Here is a 19,719-nt window from a genome sequence, read left to right as displayed (position 1 = left end):
ACATTCAATAAAGACTTAAAGCATTTATAAGTATCACAACGTGAGGAATTATTTACATCACCAAGCCATGTTTGTCTACAACAATCAGCAATTCTTATTTTAAAATGACACATAAATATATTTATATCTCCCACATCCTGGGCAATCCAAGCATACCCAAAGCCATATGTAAACAATATTTCTTTTATATAAGTTGCCCAAGTACGCCTATCTAAACTATCCAGATTTTTTATCATAATATATGAATTTCTAGGGAATCTATTTTCAGGCATTTGTAATACTTTGCACCAATATTTTACACATTTCGAGACATAAATAGTGAACAGTGGTAATCTACCACATTCACCTAAAGCCACACAATTATTTACAGAACTCTTAACTCAGAGAAAATATTTACAAAAGAAAAGCTGTACTTTTTCAATCTCATTACTGTAATGTTGTGAGCATAGAAGCTCCGCCTCTATATGCAAATTAGTAACCGCCCTGCTAAGGCACCAAGGTGGAACCCCTAGAAGTATCAGAGAGAGGCAGTAGGATTCAGGCTATTGATGTACTCACATGTTATACACTTAAAGAATAAATGTAGTAAATATTTAAGTGTCTTTATTACATACCTACATTAAAACACAACAATTAAAACACAACAATGGCGACGAGGATAAAAGTGTAAAACACATGAAAAGCGGATTAACTGTGTAAAAAAACAAACTGTGCTGTGTAATTAATTAGTAGGACTGATTATTTACCAAAAAATGGCCCAAGGATTACCAGTATTCCCATCATTCAATGTCACTGAAACAGCAGTGGACAGTCGCTGGAAAAAGTGGTTAGGTCGACTAGAAATCATGCTAGTTGGTATGGATGTCAAGGACGCTAAACGCAAAAGAGCGTTACTTTTGCACTACGCTGGTGAAGATGTTTATGACATTTTTACAACACTTCCAGACGTCGAGGAAACGTTTGACGCTGCCAAGCAAGCACTAACCCAGTATTTTGCACCCAAGAAAAGTATTGAGTTCGAAGTGTACAAGTTTCGACAGGCAAAGCAAGAACCTCACGAAAACTTGGACAGTTTCCACACACGACTCAGAAAGCTTGGAGAACACTGCGAGTTTGCAAATACAGACAAGGAAATTAAGTCACAAATAATACAAGGCTGTACGTCAACAAGACTAAGGCGCAAAGCGCTCAGATCAGAAATGTCTTTAGACGAAATAGTCAAAGAAGCGCGATCTCTAGAACTATCCGACAAAAACGCAAGCGAGATAGAACAATCAGCCAACCACAACAACAGTTACAACACCTATGCAATCAGGCAAAAGCGAAAACCAAACCATCGTCAACAACGACAGTCTACCAACACTTTCCGTCAGTCACAACAGAAAACACGAAGCTGCAGAAACTGTGGTAAGGAGTATCCGCACATGAATGGCCAATGTCCCGCTGCCGGCAAAATATGTAATTTTTGCAAGAAAATGAATCATTTTGAGATTGTTTGTCGTTCAAAGCACAAACAGTCTAAGCCAGTGCATACATTGGGTACCGATAATTGTTCAGACAGTGAAATTTTGGACAATGATAAAAGCAGTAACGAATTTGCATTTGGACTTGCAATAAATTCAAACAAGCCAGACATATCATGCAAACGACCTACAATCAAAGTCAAAGTTGAAGGTCATGCCCTAAAAATGCTCGTAGACACAGGGTCATCGATAAATGTCATTGATGAAAAAGCATACAACGCCATGAAACCGAAGCCAAAATTAAACAAAACGGATACGAAAGTATACGCATACGGTTCAATTGAAGCTGTCAAAATTATGGGCCAGTTTCAAGCAATGATAGAAACCAAAGACAAGTTTACGACAGCCATGATATACGTAACGAAAGGAAACAGTGGCAATCTGTTATCATACTCTACATCAGTGTCACTGCAAGTTGTTCCAGAAATATATTCAATGACAAGCAAAAGTGAAATATGCGATAAATTCCCGAAGGTATTCACAGGAATTGGGAAATTGAAAGACACACAAATTGAGTTATTTGTAGACAATACAGTTCAACCCGTTGTGCAACCACATAGAATAATACCATTTCACCTTCGAAAACAGGTGGAAATTGAACTCAAAAGGCTCGAAGACATGGATATAATCGAAAAGGTAGATGGACCAACAGACTGGGTATCACCGATTGTCGTAGCACCGAAACCGAAGAGCAAAAACAATGAAATACGTATCTGTGTAGACATGCGCCTTCCTAACGAAGCCATTAAAAGGACTCGACACATTATACCGACAATAGACGATCTTATTGTGGACTTAAATGGTTCTAAAGTATTCTCAAAATTGGATTTAAATCAGGGATACCATCAACTTGAAATCTCAAAGAAATCACGCAACATAACCACATTCACTACACATGTTGGTCTAAGACGATACAAAAGACTAAACTTTGGATTAACATGTGCATCAGAAGTTTTCCAAAATGCAATACGGACCTCACTTGAAGGACTTGAAGGTGTACAAAACATCAGCGATGACATAATCGTGTATGGCAGTTCGCAAGAGCAACACGACCGTAGACTGGCAGCCGCCCTACGACGTCTACAGGAAAAAGGCCTCACACTGAACAAACAGAAATGTGAATTCAACAAGAAAACGCTTGAATTCTTCGGCTATATTTTCAGTGAAAACGGATTTTCTGCTGACAAGAAAAAGTGTGAAATAATCAAAAACACACCTGCTCCACAAAACGCATCAGAAGTACGAAGCTTCCTCGCAATGACAAACTATGTCTCCAGATTCATACCAAACTACTCCACAACGACAGAACCTTTGCGAATGCTCGTGAAGAAAGATGTCAAATTCGTTTGGGAAGAAAGACAGCAAAATGCTTTTGATAAACTCAAATCGGATCTAAGCAGTGAAACTGTAATGACATATTTCGATCCAAAATTGACAACACAAATTGTTGCAGATGCAAGCCCCGTAGGCATAGCAGCAATCATGCTGCAAGGAGGGAAAGTAGTTAGCTATGCAAGCAAATTATTAACAGATACCGAGAAAAGGTACTCTCAGACCGAAAAAGAAAACTTAGCTATCGTATGGGCAATTGAACACTGGCATATATACCTCTTTGGACACAAATTCACCGTCATAACAGACGCAAAAGCGCTTGAACACATATACAAAAACCCAAAGTCCAAGCCGCCAGCCAGACTGGAACGGTGGCGAATGAAAATGCAAGCTTATGATTTTGATGTCATATACAAGCCAGGTGAATCAAACATGTCAGACTACCTAAGTAGGCACCCTGATGTCACAAAGACGCAAGCAAGCAACGCAGGAAAAATCGCAGAAGAATACCTGTCATTCATTACATACCATGATGTTCCAAAAGCGATGACGTTGCATGACATAATCAATGAGACAAGCAGTGACAACGACCTACAACAGGTGATGCAAAACGTCAGACAATCCTCGTGGAAATCAAATTACAAAACAAATACGGTACTAGATACACTTGCACGTGTGAAAAATGAACTGACAGTTGTGACGTTCAAAAACGGCGAAGTTCTCTTGCATGGAAATAGAATCGTGTTACCTAAACAGTTGCAACAGAAGGCTATTTCAATAGCACACGAAGGACACCCAGGAATAGTTAGGACAAAACAACTATTGCGCGAAAAGGTGTACTTTCCAAAAATGGACAAAATGGTTGAGGACTTGTGTAACAGTTGTATTCCCTGTCTCGCAGCAACTGATAAAAACTCCAGGGAACCACTTCAAATGACTGAAATGCCAAAACAGGTATGGGATTCAGTGAGCATGGATTTCTGTGGACCATTTCCTGATGGAAAATATCTTCTTGTTTTGATTGATGACTTTTCAAGATTCCCAATTGTTGAAATAATAACATCTCTTAATGCAAAATCAGTTATTGAGAAGCTTGACAAAATATTCTCAGAATATGGAATACCTGAAGTACTGAGAACCGACAATGGACCGCCGATGAATAGTGCAGACTTTCAAAACTTTTCAAAACAATTTGGTTTCAAACACAGAAAAATAACCCCTATCTGGCCTCAAGCAAACGGAGAATGCGAGCGTTTCATGAAAACAATAGGAAAAGTAATTCGTGCAGCAAAAACTCAAAAAGCAGATTGGCGCACAGACATGTATGCATTCGTACGCAACTATAGAGCTACAAAACATGCGACTACAAAATACAGTCCAGCAGAACTATTATTTGGAAGACAGATTAGAATAAAATTACCATTTGCACCATCGAAACCTTCAAAGAAAAATGTGCAAGTCAAAGCTCGTGAAAATGACGCATATCAAAAAGCTAAAATGAAATCGTACGCGGACGCAAAACGGCATACAAAGCCGGTAACATTTAACGTTGGCGACTCTGTACTTGTCAAACAACACAAAACAAACAAGTTCTCCACACCTTTCGACAGTCAGCCATATAAAATTACAAAGATAAACGGTTCGATGATAACAGCGAAAAGAGGAGACAAGTCAATCACCCGCAATTCGTCCTTTTTCAAGCTGATAAGGCTACAAGACTCCGACAGCGAGGACGACTTCGACGACTTCTACCGTCCTGGCACTGTACGTACGGACGAACAAGAGCCTTCACAACCGAGACGTTCATCGCGAAATCGAAACCCCCCAGAACGTTTCCAAGACTTTGTGCAAAAGTGATTTATGGTGAAAAGGGCATAATAATCCCTTTATGGATTTAGATTAATTTACCAATATGTTTGCGCATTCTTTGTATGTTTAAGAAATGGAATATTTGTTTACTTTGTTAGCATTTTAATTCAGGTCATTTCGATGCTAGTGCAAATTTCTTTATGTGTAACAGTGTAATTCTAGTGGCCAGTCTAAATTTATTGAACAGACTCAACTTTCTATCGAAAACTGAGTTACCTGGAATTCTTTGGAATTTACAATCCTCCCAGAGGCATGCTATTAATCTCAGAAAACGACCAGTGTAATGACAAACAGATAATTTGTTTTCAAAAACTTTGTGGTGAATCAAGCAATTAGTGCTCGCCGCTGCCATAAATCTGACACCGTTGGACATTAGCTCTATCTGACACTTGCCATAATGCCACAATTCGTAAACTGCCAGAACATTAACTACTCTCCTAATGAATTGACTATCATGTGGTTAAACAAATTTAATGATTGAAATTGTTTTAATATTAAACTAATCTTTGGCAGATGCTGAAAGTTTAAATCTGAGAAAAGATGGGATGTAATGTTGTGAGCATAGAAGCTCCGCCTCTATATGCAAATTAGTAACCGCCCTGCTAAGGCACCAAGGTGGAACCCCTAGAAGTATCAGAGAGAGGCAGTAGGATTCAGACTATTGATGTACTTACATGTTATACACTTGTAGAATAAATGTAGTAAATATTTAAGTGTCTTTATTACATACCTACATTAAAACACAACAATTAAAACACAACAATTACATTCCTTGAATCCCCAAATTTCTGAGCCAAATGTCAGTATCGGGGAGACCATTGTATCAAAAAGTTTAAAAAATTCATTATGATTAAACGTACCAAATGACAACTGATAGTTTTTAATTGAAAAAAATGGCTTTCCTTGCCTGAGCTGCTAACTTGGATTTAGCTGCAGACCAAGATAATGTTGGAGTAAACAATAAACCCATATAGTTGTACATCGATGTAATTCTGACGATGTTACCATTAAGTGTCCAATTTTCATACTGGCGTAATGGGCCTCCGTTTCTAAATACAATAATTTCAGTTTTTTTCAGATTAATCTGCATCCCATATTCATTACAAAAGTTGGCGTTTAATTGTCGTTGAAGGTTTATGGCAGTATTAGCACAATTTGCCACATCATCTGCGTACAGTAAACAGTGTATATCAGGAATATTGTCCGTGATAAAAACACCCTGGTTACAACTAAGCCTTTCCAGCTTTTAATTTCCTTATACTTTTCTCGATTTCCTCATTTGTGATAGGTGCGTTTAATAAATTTTCAATTCCGATATGTTCAGCCGTATTAGAAATATCCAAGCCAGCAACAGACACTTGATTGTCTTTAAAAAGTAAAGATTTAAAATATTCAACCCACTCATTAGGCTTAATTGAGCTCACTGCCTCAGGCTGTTTATATGTACATCGCTTTAATGTTGACCAAAATAACTTTGGGTTTCTACTGTTATCTATTAACATCTGACGTGCATGCTTTTGATATTCTAATTGTTTCTTTCTACATACGTTCTTAAAGGATGGCCGTGCTTCTTTATACATATTAAAATCAAAATCATCATTAGTATGCCTAAAATGGCGCAATAAAACTGTTTTAGTATGTTTCAACTGGATGCAAGTTCGGTCCCACCATTTTGGTTGATCAGACTTATTAAGCGATATCCTTTTCTTACACTGCATTACACCCGCCGCTCGTTTATAAATATCCAGTAGCATAGAAATAGCCCTATCTTTATTAATTTCGACTAAATCTGAAATTGAACGACTGTGTAAATCAATCATAGAACAAAAATTAGATAGAAACTTATCTGCCATGCGTTCACTCCATTTAAAACTATCAAACGTTTGTATATTAGGTTCGCGGTCCCCTTGTATATTATTAGTACCGTTATTGCTCTGCCTAGGAATAGAGAGTTGAGTTACAACAGGAAAGTGATCAGAGCTATCTATATCATCAACATTAAAGTAGCTTATGTAATGAAACAACTCTGATGAAGCTATATGATAATCTACTACACTTCGACCCCCATTAGCACAACATGTGATATTCCCCTCTATATCATTATGTAGTCTACCATTTATAATATGTACATCCAAAGTGCAACATAATTCAGTTAATGCTTTACCAAGGCATTGTATCGTTCAGAATCCTTATTGTGTCTATGCATACTAAAGTTATCCGAGTTATAATCTACCTCTGCATTATATACATAATTTAGATTGTCATTTGGTATATAATCTAAAAGATTTTTGGTTCGAGCATTAAAATCACCAGCCATATATATGAGACACTTGTTATATGTATTCTTAATCATTGAAATATTATTCTCTATCAGAAAAATGCCGTTACTGTCATCTTGGTATATAGTGGAACCTTCTGGGGATACATATGCTACATAAAGTATAATATCATGTGCAAAATCATACAAAGATGACTTAATGTAAAGTACAACACAATTTACATAATCTTGACATATGCGGCTTATAAATCCTGATTGAATAAATTCACTTTTTACAAAAACACTTACACCGCCGCTATTTCTGATTGCATTTACAGGTTTCTTTCTAATATATCCGAAATGTTTATATGATGATAAAAATGAATCAAATTCGCTTTCGTTATCACCCCAAGTTTCCACTACGCCGAATGTATCAAACTGTTGCATATAACGTTTAATCTCTTGATCATTGTAGTATTTGCGTAGACCAGCTACATTCCAAGTGGCAATATCAAGTTTATAAACAAGGTCACATGTATTCACGCCTCGGCCGCTTTCCTAGTCGATCCCCGGAGTGTCCTCGGTTTCAGTCGGAGTGTCATCATCGTCCAATGGAATTTCATCCCGTTGAGCTCGTCTATTGTCGTCCCGCTCCTCGCGATCACGTGCTCGTCTTTGGCGCCATTTGGTTCCCGGCTTACCGCCTGCTGGTCCAATTTCATAAATAGATTGATCTCGATCATTGTAACCGTAAATAGTGTCCTCGATTACCAACTTGTCATAGTTCATTGAGGCATAATTGCCTTGTTCTTGCGCTCGGATATTAACCGTTTGCCTAATTCTCTGCGGATGGCTCTTGTCCTCTCAGTAAAATCCTCGTGAGTGAACGATATATGACGTGTTACGTAAAAAACGCTTTGCTTTATTCAGAATTTTATCTCTATCCTTGAACTTTGTAAATTTAACAATAATAGTGCATTTATCGGCACTAGCATTCGATTTCATACGATGTGCCCGCTCTATGTCAACATTTTCGAGATGTGGCAAATTTAAGTCATTTTTGATGAATGAGCGCACCTTATTTTCTGTTACATTCCATGGTTCATTGATTTTACCTTGTATACCATTGAATTTTAAGTTGTTGCGCTTCATTTGAGCTTCACAATTGTCTGTCTTGGATTTGAGAAAATCAATCTCTTTCCATAGGGATGCATTTTCTGATTTTAATTGATCATTTTCGATTTTCAAGTCCGCAACTGTAGTATGAATGCCATCAATTTTGGTATTTAAAGACAAAAAATCATCTCTGATGTCCTTTTTAAAGTCTCTCAAGTAGGCTAATACCTCAGCATTACTGTTGTCATTATTGACACTTACACTATCCTTCCGAGCACCCGCGCGCTGTGTTTTGGGCCTGGCACCCTGATCCTGATTCATGGGGGGTGAATTAGCAACCTGGGCAAAAGAAAGCTTCTGTTGTCGGGTGGTTCTCTTAGGGGTGGGGTTCTCCAACAATTGCTCTGATCCAGGGCCGGGATTTCGCTCCACATCGCCGCACGTCGTCACGAGTAAAGCACACGCTAATATCACTATTCTAAGAGTTAACTTTGCATTGTCCACATTCACTTTTATTCCAAAAATCCGACATTTAAATTTCCCTGGCATAAAGAATGAACCGATTCTAACACGGTAGGTCATTAAATCCACTCCCATTGTCGAAAAACTTAATATTTATCAAATATTTGCACAGGTAAAAAATACTGCCGCCATTTTACAAGGGACGCAACATTACTGTATATATAAACATTTTCACGATGTTCTTGGTTTGTATCGTTTTGTGAACATGCTCTATAATCTCACTTTGGCCATCACGTGACTTTGTTCTGAAGGGGAATTAATCAATTAAACGAGGGATTTGTCTGTAAGGTGAAGTTTCATTGAGATTCTACGACACACAAAGTCATGCCGGTGATGGGCACAAGTGCCACAACCATAATGAGCCCTCTCATAAAACTATGTAACTGAAGCACTTCTGTGAATAAGGTTACAATTCATGACGCGTGTTCTCTCACAGAAATTTTTTAATATTGACCAGTGGGGCTGCTGATGCATATCTCAATTGAGCTCATCACCATGACTTTGTTCTTTAAAAGAATCTCAATGAAACTTCACCTTAGCGTTATTCTCGTTTAATTCATCGAATATATGCTATTTGGCGTCTTTAATAACAGCTGTAGCGAGCGTTTACTTGCTTTCATTTTGTTTGTGTCTATTTTAGGCGATGTTTTGGAAATGCGTAAGATTCCAGAAACAAATTGACAATATTGCTTTATTATGGCCTTTCATGCTGAACCTGCCTTCCATAACGTCTTCTGTCAACAATTAAAGTTTTCTGCAGCAATCAAGTGAACTTGTCCTTTGATTTATGTGAAGTTCAGAATATATTTGATTTAAAAGGATTAGTTTTTTGTTTTTGTTACACTATCTTTGACGATAAAAATGCATTTAAATTTTATTGTGCTTTGACATTAAAATACAAAGTTTCAAACTTCAGACCTGCAACGTTCTTTCTGATATTATATGAGTATCGTATAGCATCGATGTTTCTCCCATTTATCACCTAATAGAGAACAATATCAAAAATGTGCATTAGTGTTATAAAAATTTCAAGAAAACTACATCGACAAGTTTAATTAATTTACTTCAATTTGGTACTATTATAACAAGAAACATTAGCTACATGAGCTACTGCAAAAATATAATCATATATACATATTGATATGTCATTTTATGTAATTGTCCAAGGTCAAAGTTACGTTATGTACAGGGAAGTCGAACTAGTATGGGTTGAAAGAAAACAAACACCGTTTGAATGAAAAACGGGCATTTTTTTAAATGCCATAAATATTGCTAAGTTATTCAAAAGGTAATTTAGAAAAGTTGTCCGAAAAACATATCTGGGTGGACCAAAACCGCCCACCCCTGGTAACAAAGTGGTCAGAAAATATAAACATACAATTACAAAAACATACAATTACAAAAACAACATGAAATCTCAAAGTTAACAAAGTTTGGTCAGAAAATAAAACATACGATTACAAAAACAAAATTAAAACTCAAAATTAACAAAGTTTGGTGAACACATACGGAAGAACAGTAGGTATAGGGCAATGTAAAAGAACAAAACGTTGTACGATGCGGTAATTGAAAGAAACGGAAAAAAGAAAACAAGGTAGACCTTGGAAAGAACATCCATACATTGAGAAAGAAGAAATAAAATGGAGGAGTAGGGGAGGTGGTGGTAAAAATATATTCCAGAGATTGGCGAGCGCTTAGCATACGCCAGAGAGAACAAAGAAGAATGGCAGACGCATTCTGATTGGCCTGTAGCGTCACATGGCACAAAAAGGGGGAAGTTGATTGGCTCCTGGGATAAAGTGCCCGTATGGCTAATTCCCGAGAAATTGCCTAAATCCCGTGCAACTGCCGTACAGAAATAAATTGAACAACGGCCATAAATAATTTTATGTTTGCATAAAATTGCATTTATGTAATTGTCCAAGGTCAAAGTTACGTTATGTACAGTGAAGTCGAACTAGTATGGGTTGAAGGAAAACAAACACCGTTTGAATGAAAAACGGGCATTTATTTAAATGCCATAAATATTGCTAAGTTATTCAAAAGGTAATTTAGAAAAGTTTGTCCGAAAAACATATCTGGGTGGACCAAAACCGCCAAAAGGAAACGCCGCCCAGAGAGACGAGACTGTGTGAAACATAAATCATGTAGCGTGATTTTGTTATGACAATAAATTAAAGCATTTTTTTCACTTCACATTGAATAAAAGTCAAATGAAGAAAATTTTAATGCCACTTTTTGACATTAATTTTAAGCGCATTCTTGACTGCGAGTGTTTTCCCATTTGCAGCATAGATGATGCATATTGGCCACACAATTCACAATTCCTATGACAGACCAGTAATTTGCTCTTCATCGTTGGGAACTTTTTTTATATCAACAGAAAATGCACACCGGTGCAAATCCACTGACAAACGTGCAGAAGAAAAAATATCGATACAATTTACTTTGCATTTTCATTATCCATACATAATTATTTTTATTGGAAAATGTTAAATCTTGTACAAGTGAGATGATTTAAGTTGGCCTTTTTGGACTTTCATTTATCATTGATTTAGACTAAAAGGGTGTTTAAGATAAAAAAAATGTATTTATATATCTGTATATGATCTTATTAACTTTTGGATTCTATACTGAAATATACCTTTGTGGACAATTCTGGGTAAATAAACGGGAAATCAATGTTAGAAGAAAAACTCAATTGTGTTATTTCAATCTCTCAACTCTAGTGTGACAGGTTCGGGGCCTTATATAGGCATACTGAGCCACATTGAATGGTGTCGAAACCCGGGACTTACAAATTGATTTACTTAATCAAGAAACAAAATACCTTTGAATATGAGAGGTATTCTACAAATCAAACACCGAAATCAGATGTGTTAAGAAGTGACGGTTGGATACGAAGTGCTTTATTAACAAAGTACAAACCTAGCGTTTTGGTAAATGCGTATAGTGTACAAAGCTAATATGGCCAAGACCACGAAAATAGTGTATAGGGATAAACAACAAACCACATTAGCACCGTGCGTGTGTTTTAAATAAAAAAATTTGTAAAGCTAATGGAATGGTATTAACTGACTTAAATTAACCGTAATAACAAAAACAACCAACAAACGAAAAACACACATGGCAAACTGATCAAATTTAAAATCAATGCGCACAAGGTATCGTTATACCATTGATGTGAACATTAAAAGAAAGTGCTACAAGAAAGGTGACTTACAACAACAAAGCGTTAATGAATGTGTTTCCAAGGATGAACATGAGTCGCGAATCTGAAATCAAGAAATTGTATATGAGGATTAAGCTTTAATTGACGAGGCTGAGGAATATTGGAGTTTTGTTTTCCCTGTGCCATTAAATGGACTTTATGTCTAAACTTTTGGCTACTGAGCTTGTTTCTGTATTTTATTTTATATAAATATTGAACTAAAACACTTCGAGAATACATTAACTAAAACAAGAACATACACCTAGTGTGATTAATGTAACTCTCCAAGAATAACTGTTACCTCTTCAAGACGAAATGCACAGTTTTATAATTTACCATATGCGAATACAACAGGATTTTATTGAAAGGTCAGAAAGAGAAGAATACATTGAACTATCAGTAAAATTGCCAGAACATTATCTGTGTTAATTTAATGGGATAAAGATGGTTTGAAGTTTGCGATTCGTTAATGGTCACATTCCATAAAAAATTGAAACTGTGTGATGTTCAGACTTTTTCGCAGCAAGCTTTTAGGCGAAGCTAATCGAGATATATCTTGGTTTGCACTTTCGCGTGAAAATTATCTTGTCGCTGTCTTCGTATTGCATTGACGGTATAGTTATCGTCAAGATGTTGTAAATTTGTAGAACAACAATCTTATGAACAGACATAAGGCAGTTAACATAACAGAAAGATCACGGACTTTTGAGGATGCCATAGAGAAACGTTTGCTTAGTCTGCAACTATTGAGTCAGAACGTTGAGCAGAACATATTCATTGCGATGATCAAGTCTAAGCTACCAATTAAAGTTCTTATTCAACTCGAATTGCAAAAGGGCACTTCTAGGACTTGGACTGTAAAACCTATACGTGGCAGTACAAGGGAAAAAAGAACAGTTCATGAACGAGCAATTTCTGAAAACAAACGAGCGGGCATGTACAAGAAAACTACTAGACTCGCATTCAAAACACAACAAATGAAATGTTCATCAGATGGATTAGGCCATTTTTTATTAATTGGTTAACGGATACATTTTCGGATGAGTGGTGGGTAAAAAAGGAGTCCAGACAAGTTATTCAGTGTTTAACAATACATGTAATTATAAGTGTTGGTTACGAAACCCGACACCCAAAGATTAAATTATCAAAAAACTGAAAAGACATGTTCATTAAGACATATAAACGACATTTTAAAATGAATAAATGATAAGCATGGTCTGTTTTCTATGCCACACGGCATCGTATTGCAATCATGAATGTGTGTGCAATGCATCAGTATTATAATAAATATTAACATGTTCAAGTGTTAACATTAAATTAATGTAATCATGATATAAGCATTTTATTCACTTCACCTTGAAATAATGTCACAAAAATCAATATTATAACAAACTTTTAGTTTCAGTGTCTCTTTTTTTGTTTTTAATTTGAAGCGAATTCCTGACTGCAAGCGTTTGCCCATTTGCAACACTATTGCCACATATCGGCCTAACAATGAAATATGCCTGTGTCTGACTAGCAATTGACTCCTGACCGTTCCAATGCGGTACCTAACAATCCTTGATAAACATACCTAGTTTTTTATATATACTAATAGTATGTATGCACTGTGCTGTTTATGGAGTTTTGTGCTGTTCTTTCATCTTTCTTGTTTGTGATTTTATGTTCTATTTCTTTGGCGTTCACCCAGTGTCATTAAACCGGGTGTAGGTTTAAACTTTTTGCTACTGAGCTTGTTTCTGTAGCTTTTCGCATAAATAGCCTTATTGCTGGGCACTTTTTCTTCTTCTCCAAAAAGAAGCACACTGAAGCAAATTTCACTGACACACCTGCACTATATAATATATTTATAAACTTTACTTTGCTCCGAGACTCAATTATTTTTAAATGGAATAAGGAAATGTAAATTATGAAACTGAATTAATATTAAATTGTTTCCCTCTCGGACAAACACATTGTTGTGCCATAGACTTGGGTCTGGGAATAGGATAGCTCCACAGGGTAAGGTTGATTTTTTACAACACCAACCAGCGTCTTCATGTCGACGTGATGCTGACAATAAAACACACGCCTGTCCCATATTTGGAACAGAGCGTGAAGCTTTGAATCTGGGTAACAAATTAAAGAAGATAGGAAGTAGTAATGAAATGCCACTTAATTGCCACAAGACTCTTAGAGTTAAAGTGGGCCTAAACACACAATAAAAACATTTAAGGTAATTTACAGATGTTGTCAGTCTATATAGGGTATACCTGGGCCACACAGCCATCATATTCCTTGGTTCCACTTAACTTGAATCAAATCACGACAGTGACTGTAGCCAGTAGACTATAGGTTCGAACCCGGGAACTTTGAATTGGTATATACTAGCATTTTACCAACTGTGCTAACTGGGCCGGCTTAGAACTGTTATAACTGTTAATACACAATATATATATGTATATATATATATATATATATATATATATATATATATATATATATATATATATATATATATATATATATATATATTTATATATATATATATATATATATATATATATATATATATATATATACATGTGTTATGACAAAATGTTGCTATTTTTTTCAAAACTACACCAATTTCTGATTGCAATAAATCTTTGAACTTTATACCATTAGCGTTGGTACGGTAATATCTATTTATTAGTGTTTGTCTTGAGTCTATGAAACATTCACATTCAAAAATAAAGTGAAATCCATCTTCTAAAGAGTAACAAAATAAACAGAGTCTTTCATTAACTGGAATAGGTGCAGGTTTGTACCATCTACCTGTTTCTATACAAAGTCTATGTGACGAAATACGTAATTTCGTCAATTACATTCTATATACTTTTCAATGTCAACAATATCTAAATATGGTAGAAATTTAAATTCAGCAAAGTTAACAATCTATAGGTTAACTTTGTATATCTGCATTCCATTCTTGCTTATAGTGGTCAGTTATTCTTTGTTTAACATTATATATATATATATATATATATATATAAATATATATATATCAGCCGATCATCCAAAGTAAAAACAAACTATTAAAAGATAATAACAGCATCCAAGCTAATAACAAGTTCTAGTTATTATACTATTATTAAAACACGATAAATGTTTCGTTTGATAATTCAACGGAACTGAACCCATGTCATTGGTCGACCATTAAACCTTTAATGGCGAGGTGCCACGAGGTTTGATTTCGGCCACTGTTTCATTGAGGCTGATATCTGAAACATTGGTACGAATATGCATTCAAACATGTGAAGTTGTTTCATGAACCTAAAATATTTCAAACGTCCCAATATGCACATTTGTGGTTTGAGTGTTGCTTTATTGGCTTTATAACTTGTAAACCGAACAACTTACAACGTGCATTGTTTACAGTTTAAATGTGTTTAAACCCGCTTTTGAGTTGCCATCATCAAACAATAATTGAACATACCTCTCGAATACATGGCATTTCATTTTTAAAGTTTTCAGATAAATTGGGCGGCTTATCCGTTAACCAATTTATTTAAAAAAGCCATAAGAGCAATATAATACTCTTCTACAGGATTATAATTCGACTTTGAAGTAGTGTCAATAACATGAAATGACAAAATCTAGGTAATGCAACTACGACAACGATAATCTTTATTGACACGCTTGGATACGTTAATCCAGAATGATTTTCTCAAGGAAGTAACGATTTCGACAGAATAACTTTTAAAAATCTAATAAATGATTGGTTTAAATTGAATAGGAAACAAAATAGATTTGTTTTGCTTACATCACAATATTCATAAATTCCTGCTAAACCTAAAAACGTACGCTTCTACCTGAGGTTGGGAAGTAAATAGTCTTTGTATGTAAATGTGGTATTAACCGCATCACAATACAAGTCTAACAGTATTTAAAAAAACATGCAATGTTTTGTCATGGAAATTCTTCAAAAACATATAGTCATGCATTTAACTCCCAACCAGGCGGTGGTGTTTAACTATTTAAATGTTTATCTTGCCTTCTCAGACAGTCGTCGCATTTCTGAAATGCCTGCAGCCAACAGTCGTAATCAAATTGCTGAAAATACTGATGAACTAGGGCTACATATAGGGACAAGTTGACACCTGTGTGATAAGCATTGATTACGCACACAACATAAATGGCTTACACCTCAAGGGAGAACTGTCGAATGGGTTAGTTGAACAAGAGAACCATGAATAGCAAAAGCGCCAAGAATGCGTGCGAGCTGCATGGAAAATAGTGTAAGTCTCGTAAATATATTCTAATTTGTATTTTAACCGATAGCTCAGACCCTGATCGGTTGTAGAAGATCGCAGGTTCATGATCCCTCAGCGTGTCATACCGAAAGAAGTCGTTGACATTTGAACCAGTAGCTATCTTTTCTGCCACTAAATAAATGGTACCGTGACTTTTGGAGTGCTCAGTATTTGTTTAAAACCCAACACATGTGTATCACGTTTGTCGGTACATTGGGCAGCTACACCCGGAACCGGTCTATTAAAATAGCTTAAGTTTCGTAACTGTTATTCCTTGAATCTTACAAGAAAAATGTTTCGATACTTCTGATATTTACAAGAAACTTTAAACTCAAGTAGTGATGGCGTCTCAGTCATACTGCAGTCATTGGGTGTGGGAATAGCTTTATTTCCTTTGAATAAACAAACTGTTCTTGCATCGGAAACTGCAATGTATTGTCATGCAACTTTCCTGTCCACTCCGTCCAAGCTGTTGGTCTTTGATCTACATGGGGTTGATATGATTATAAATAAGGTTTCATTTTGTGCATGCATTTACTTATGATATTTGAGTCCACATACTATAAATCAAAATATTAACATTTTTTTTCCAACTAATATCATTAATATGCTATGATATATGCCATTGCCAATTTTATAATTGGTGGATCAGCTTTCATGTTCAAACTTGCATTTCTCGCGTTGTTTTATCTCATTATACAATAACTTCGTAAACATTCAAAACATGATAGTTGCCTACAATATGTATAACTACATTGTAAATTGATTTGGCAAGGCCTGAAAGTCAAGCCAGCCGATTGACACCCGACTGACCAGTTTATCACCAATCAGTGTCCAGATTGGGTGGGGCTGGTTGTCCGTAACGGTACGGCAATTCGGTTGCAAAAATCAATCAGACAACTGTTAATGCCGATCCCTGCCGTTGCAATCCGCCATGACTTTCAACAATTTTCACTCATAAACAGTAGTGTAGTACGTTGCTTTCTACGTGCATATTCTATAAAACAAGGACAACAACGACATAAAATAAAACGTTTTCTTCATTACTGAGAGAAAGTTTAGACAAATAAGAGAAGCCATAACACTGACACTTTCCCTTCATATTTCTATGTTTATGCATTTTTGACGTCAGCTTGGGATATGTCTCAATGTTGTAACATGGAGGATCACGTGAGCAAAAATGGACCAACCAACATTATTCTTGTAAAATAGAAATAAAAAATATGTTTGAGAAAAACAACTTTTATAAACAAACAATTGCATAAACCGATTAAACAAACAGGAAACATCAAGAAACAAAAAAAACAACGTTTGTCTTATACCGTTATTACAAAACATTGGGCACATTTAATGGGTATTTATATCATACATGAAATTTAAAGATGAATATATTTTGAGGGTTAAAATATTCTGCTAAAGGAAACTTTTATATAAAAACAAATACTAACAAGAGTAATTTTGATGCAAAGCATCAAAGACGTCGCGATTTTTTTTGGAACATTACTAAAAGGAACCAGATGCATTAAATCAGGATACAAAGTTTGAGGTACGTTGATTTAAGCATTCTTTATTAATTGAACGAAATCGGATTTTCATCTTAAGACCACCACGACCTTGACCTTTGATCAACTAACATAACAATAGTTAGGATACTGATAAAATTTGGGGGATCTCTATCAAGTTTGGGTTAACTATGCCAAAGCGTTTTTCATATATTGATCGAAAACCGATTTTCAGCCGAAGGTAATCTTAAGTTTACCACGACATTGACCCTGAATGTCCATATGTCAACCATGGTGGGGGGGGGGGGGGGGGGGGGGGGAGAGCGGGTGAGCGGGTGAACCACCAGTGGATCGTAACGTCTATTTATAATAAAGGTTAAACTATATGTGATGTTGATATTTTTACTCCAATGAGAGAAAAAAGTCTTAGAACTCAATCATTTATAATTTAATGGACTTTTACTCAACTAATATTTACCCACATATATGTATATACATATATATATATCTTTTTGATTAGATATCACTTCAAATGAATTAACCTGATTTACCTTCAATTTTAGCACAAATATACAAGATACAAGATACAATTATTTTTATTTAGAATCGGGAATATGATAACAAGAAAACATTAGCTAAATGAGCTATTTTCCGACACGAATAACAAACATACATACAATATCAAAACATAACAATGAGCTTGTGACCTGGAAGCAAAAGCATATAGTTTAAAATAGGTACAAACATTGGAACAAGTATTTACAAAAGCAGGTCCTTATAACCACTGTAAAATGGTTAGTTCTTTAAAAGCTGTAGATAACTGAAAGGATTATCGTATACATTTAAATAGCAAAATTTTAAGAAGCATTATGTACATGGGAATTACAGCATGGTACATTAATGTGTAGTTTGTAAAGATGTTACAATTAATCTAGCTTAATAGGGAAAATCTTTTGAAGGTGTTACTAAGATGAGGTATTGTATTCATCATGTTATTTAAATACTACTAGAATTTGCTGATATTATCAGAAACAGTAGCGTAAAAAGCATGATTTCTCATGATAAAACCTATGCTCGGTAACTGTTCTAACAATATCAGCACCTACCACTGTGTAAGAAATTTATACATTGGTATATGTCATACAACCATCCAACACACTGTAGTATGAACCCCAGCCGCACCACCCCCCATCGCATACTCTATTGGATAGACTTACATTTAATTGATTAACAAATGGTTGACCTTTAGATAAATGATATAATGTATTTTATTGTAGGGTCACAAAAATGTATGTGTTTAAGGGATACTTACTAATCACATGAAACATTTACCTTTCGCAAGTATTGCATATCTTTCCATTTCAAAATTTACTGGTTTTGTCTAAATATCAGTAAGTTTAAAAATAACATAAGTAAGTTTTAAAGATAGCATCATTATATGTATCTGTACTGATCACGTGATTTTCCATACTTAATATACACACTATAAACCATTATGTGCTATTTTTTTACACGAGTAAACTCAGTAGAGACAGCGACAAAATATTATTTTAACCATGTGTATTGTTGTACTTTAAGCCGTATACTATCTCTTTATAGTGTATTTGCTGATTTAGGGACAATCTGGTATACCGTTATTTAAAACCCCCAGATATTCTTATCTATGGAAATGCTTTAAATCAAATTATAAAGCCTATAACGATGATTTGAATATGATCATTAAATTACGTTACCTTCATGTTTCTTGCGAGAACAGATTTGCAAATACATTGCAAAAAACAATATGTTTTTATATTGCTACGTTAATTCATTAAAACTGTATAAAATAAGTTATTATCATGGAGAAAGAAGAAAAACAAATGTTGTGTCTGTGGTTGGCTTGTTTAGTTTTGAAACAAAAAAATAATAAACGTTTTGTTTACCTAACATCTTGGAAAAGGGCCAATAGCATCCTACTCTCAGCTAACATTAAATTTCATATTAGAGCCTTTCCTTCTTTTGTAACATTTAAGTTTCGATCTTATTAAGTAGTGAATTTTGTTAACGTTTACAAATTAAATTATGTCTACCTTGTTGTGTTTTAATGTAGGTATGTAATAAAGACACTTAAATA

General features: G+C 35.3%; 1 protein-coding gene across 1 annotated transcript; it reads left to right on the top strand.

The window, feature by feature from the left end:
- The first annotated feature begins 752 nt into the window (after nt 1-752).
- LOC128235937 (uncharacterized protein K02A2.6-like) lies at nt 753-4,712 on the top strand. Its single transcript, XM_052950724.1, has one exon. It carries the CDS (start codon nt 753-755, stop codon nt 4,710-4,712), a length of 3,960 nt encoding a protein of 1,319 aa, XP_052806684.1.
- The last annotated feature ends 15,007 nt before the right edge of the window (nt 4,713-19,719 follow it).

This window comes from Mya arenaria, chromosome 5 (assembly GCF_026914265.1).
Source record: "Mya arenaria isolate MELC-2E11 chromosome 5, ASM2691426v1".
NCBI classification, from domain to species: Eukaryota; Metazoa; Mollusca; class Bivalvia; order Myida; family Myidae; genus Mya; species Mya arenaria.
The sequence above is the reverse complement of the archived record's forward strand: the minus strand, read 5'-3'. Positions and strand labels throughout refer to the sequence as shown.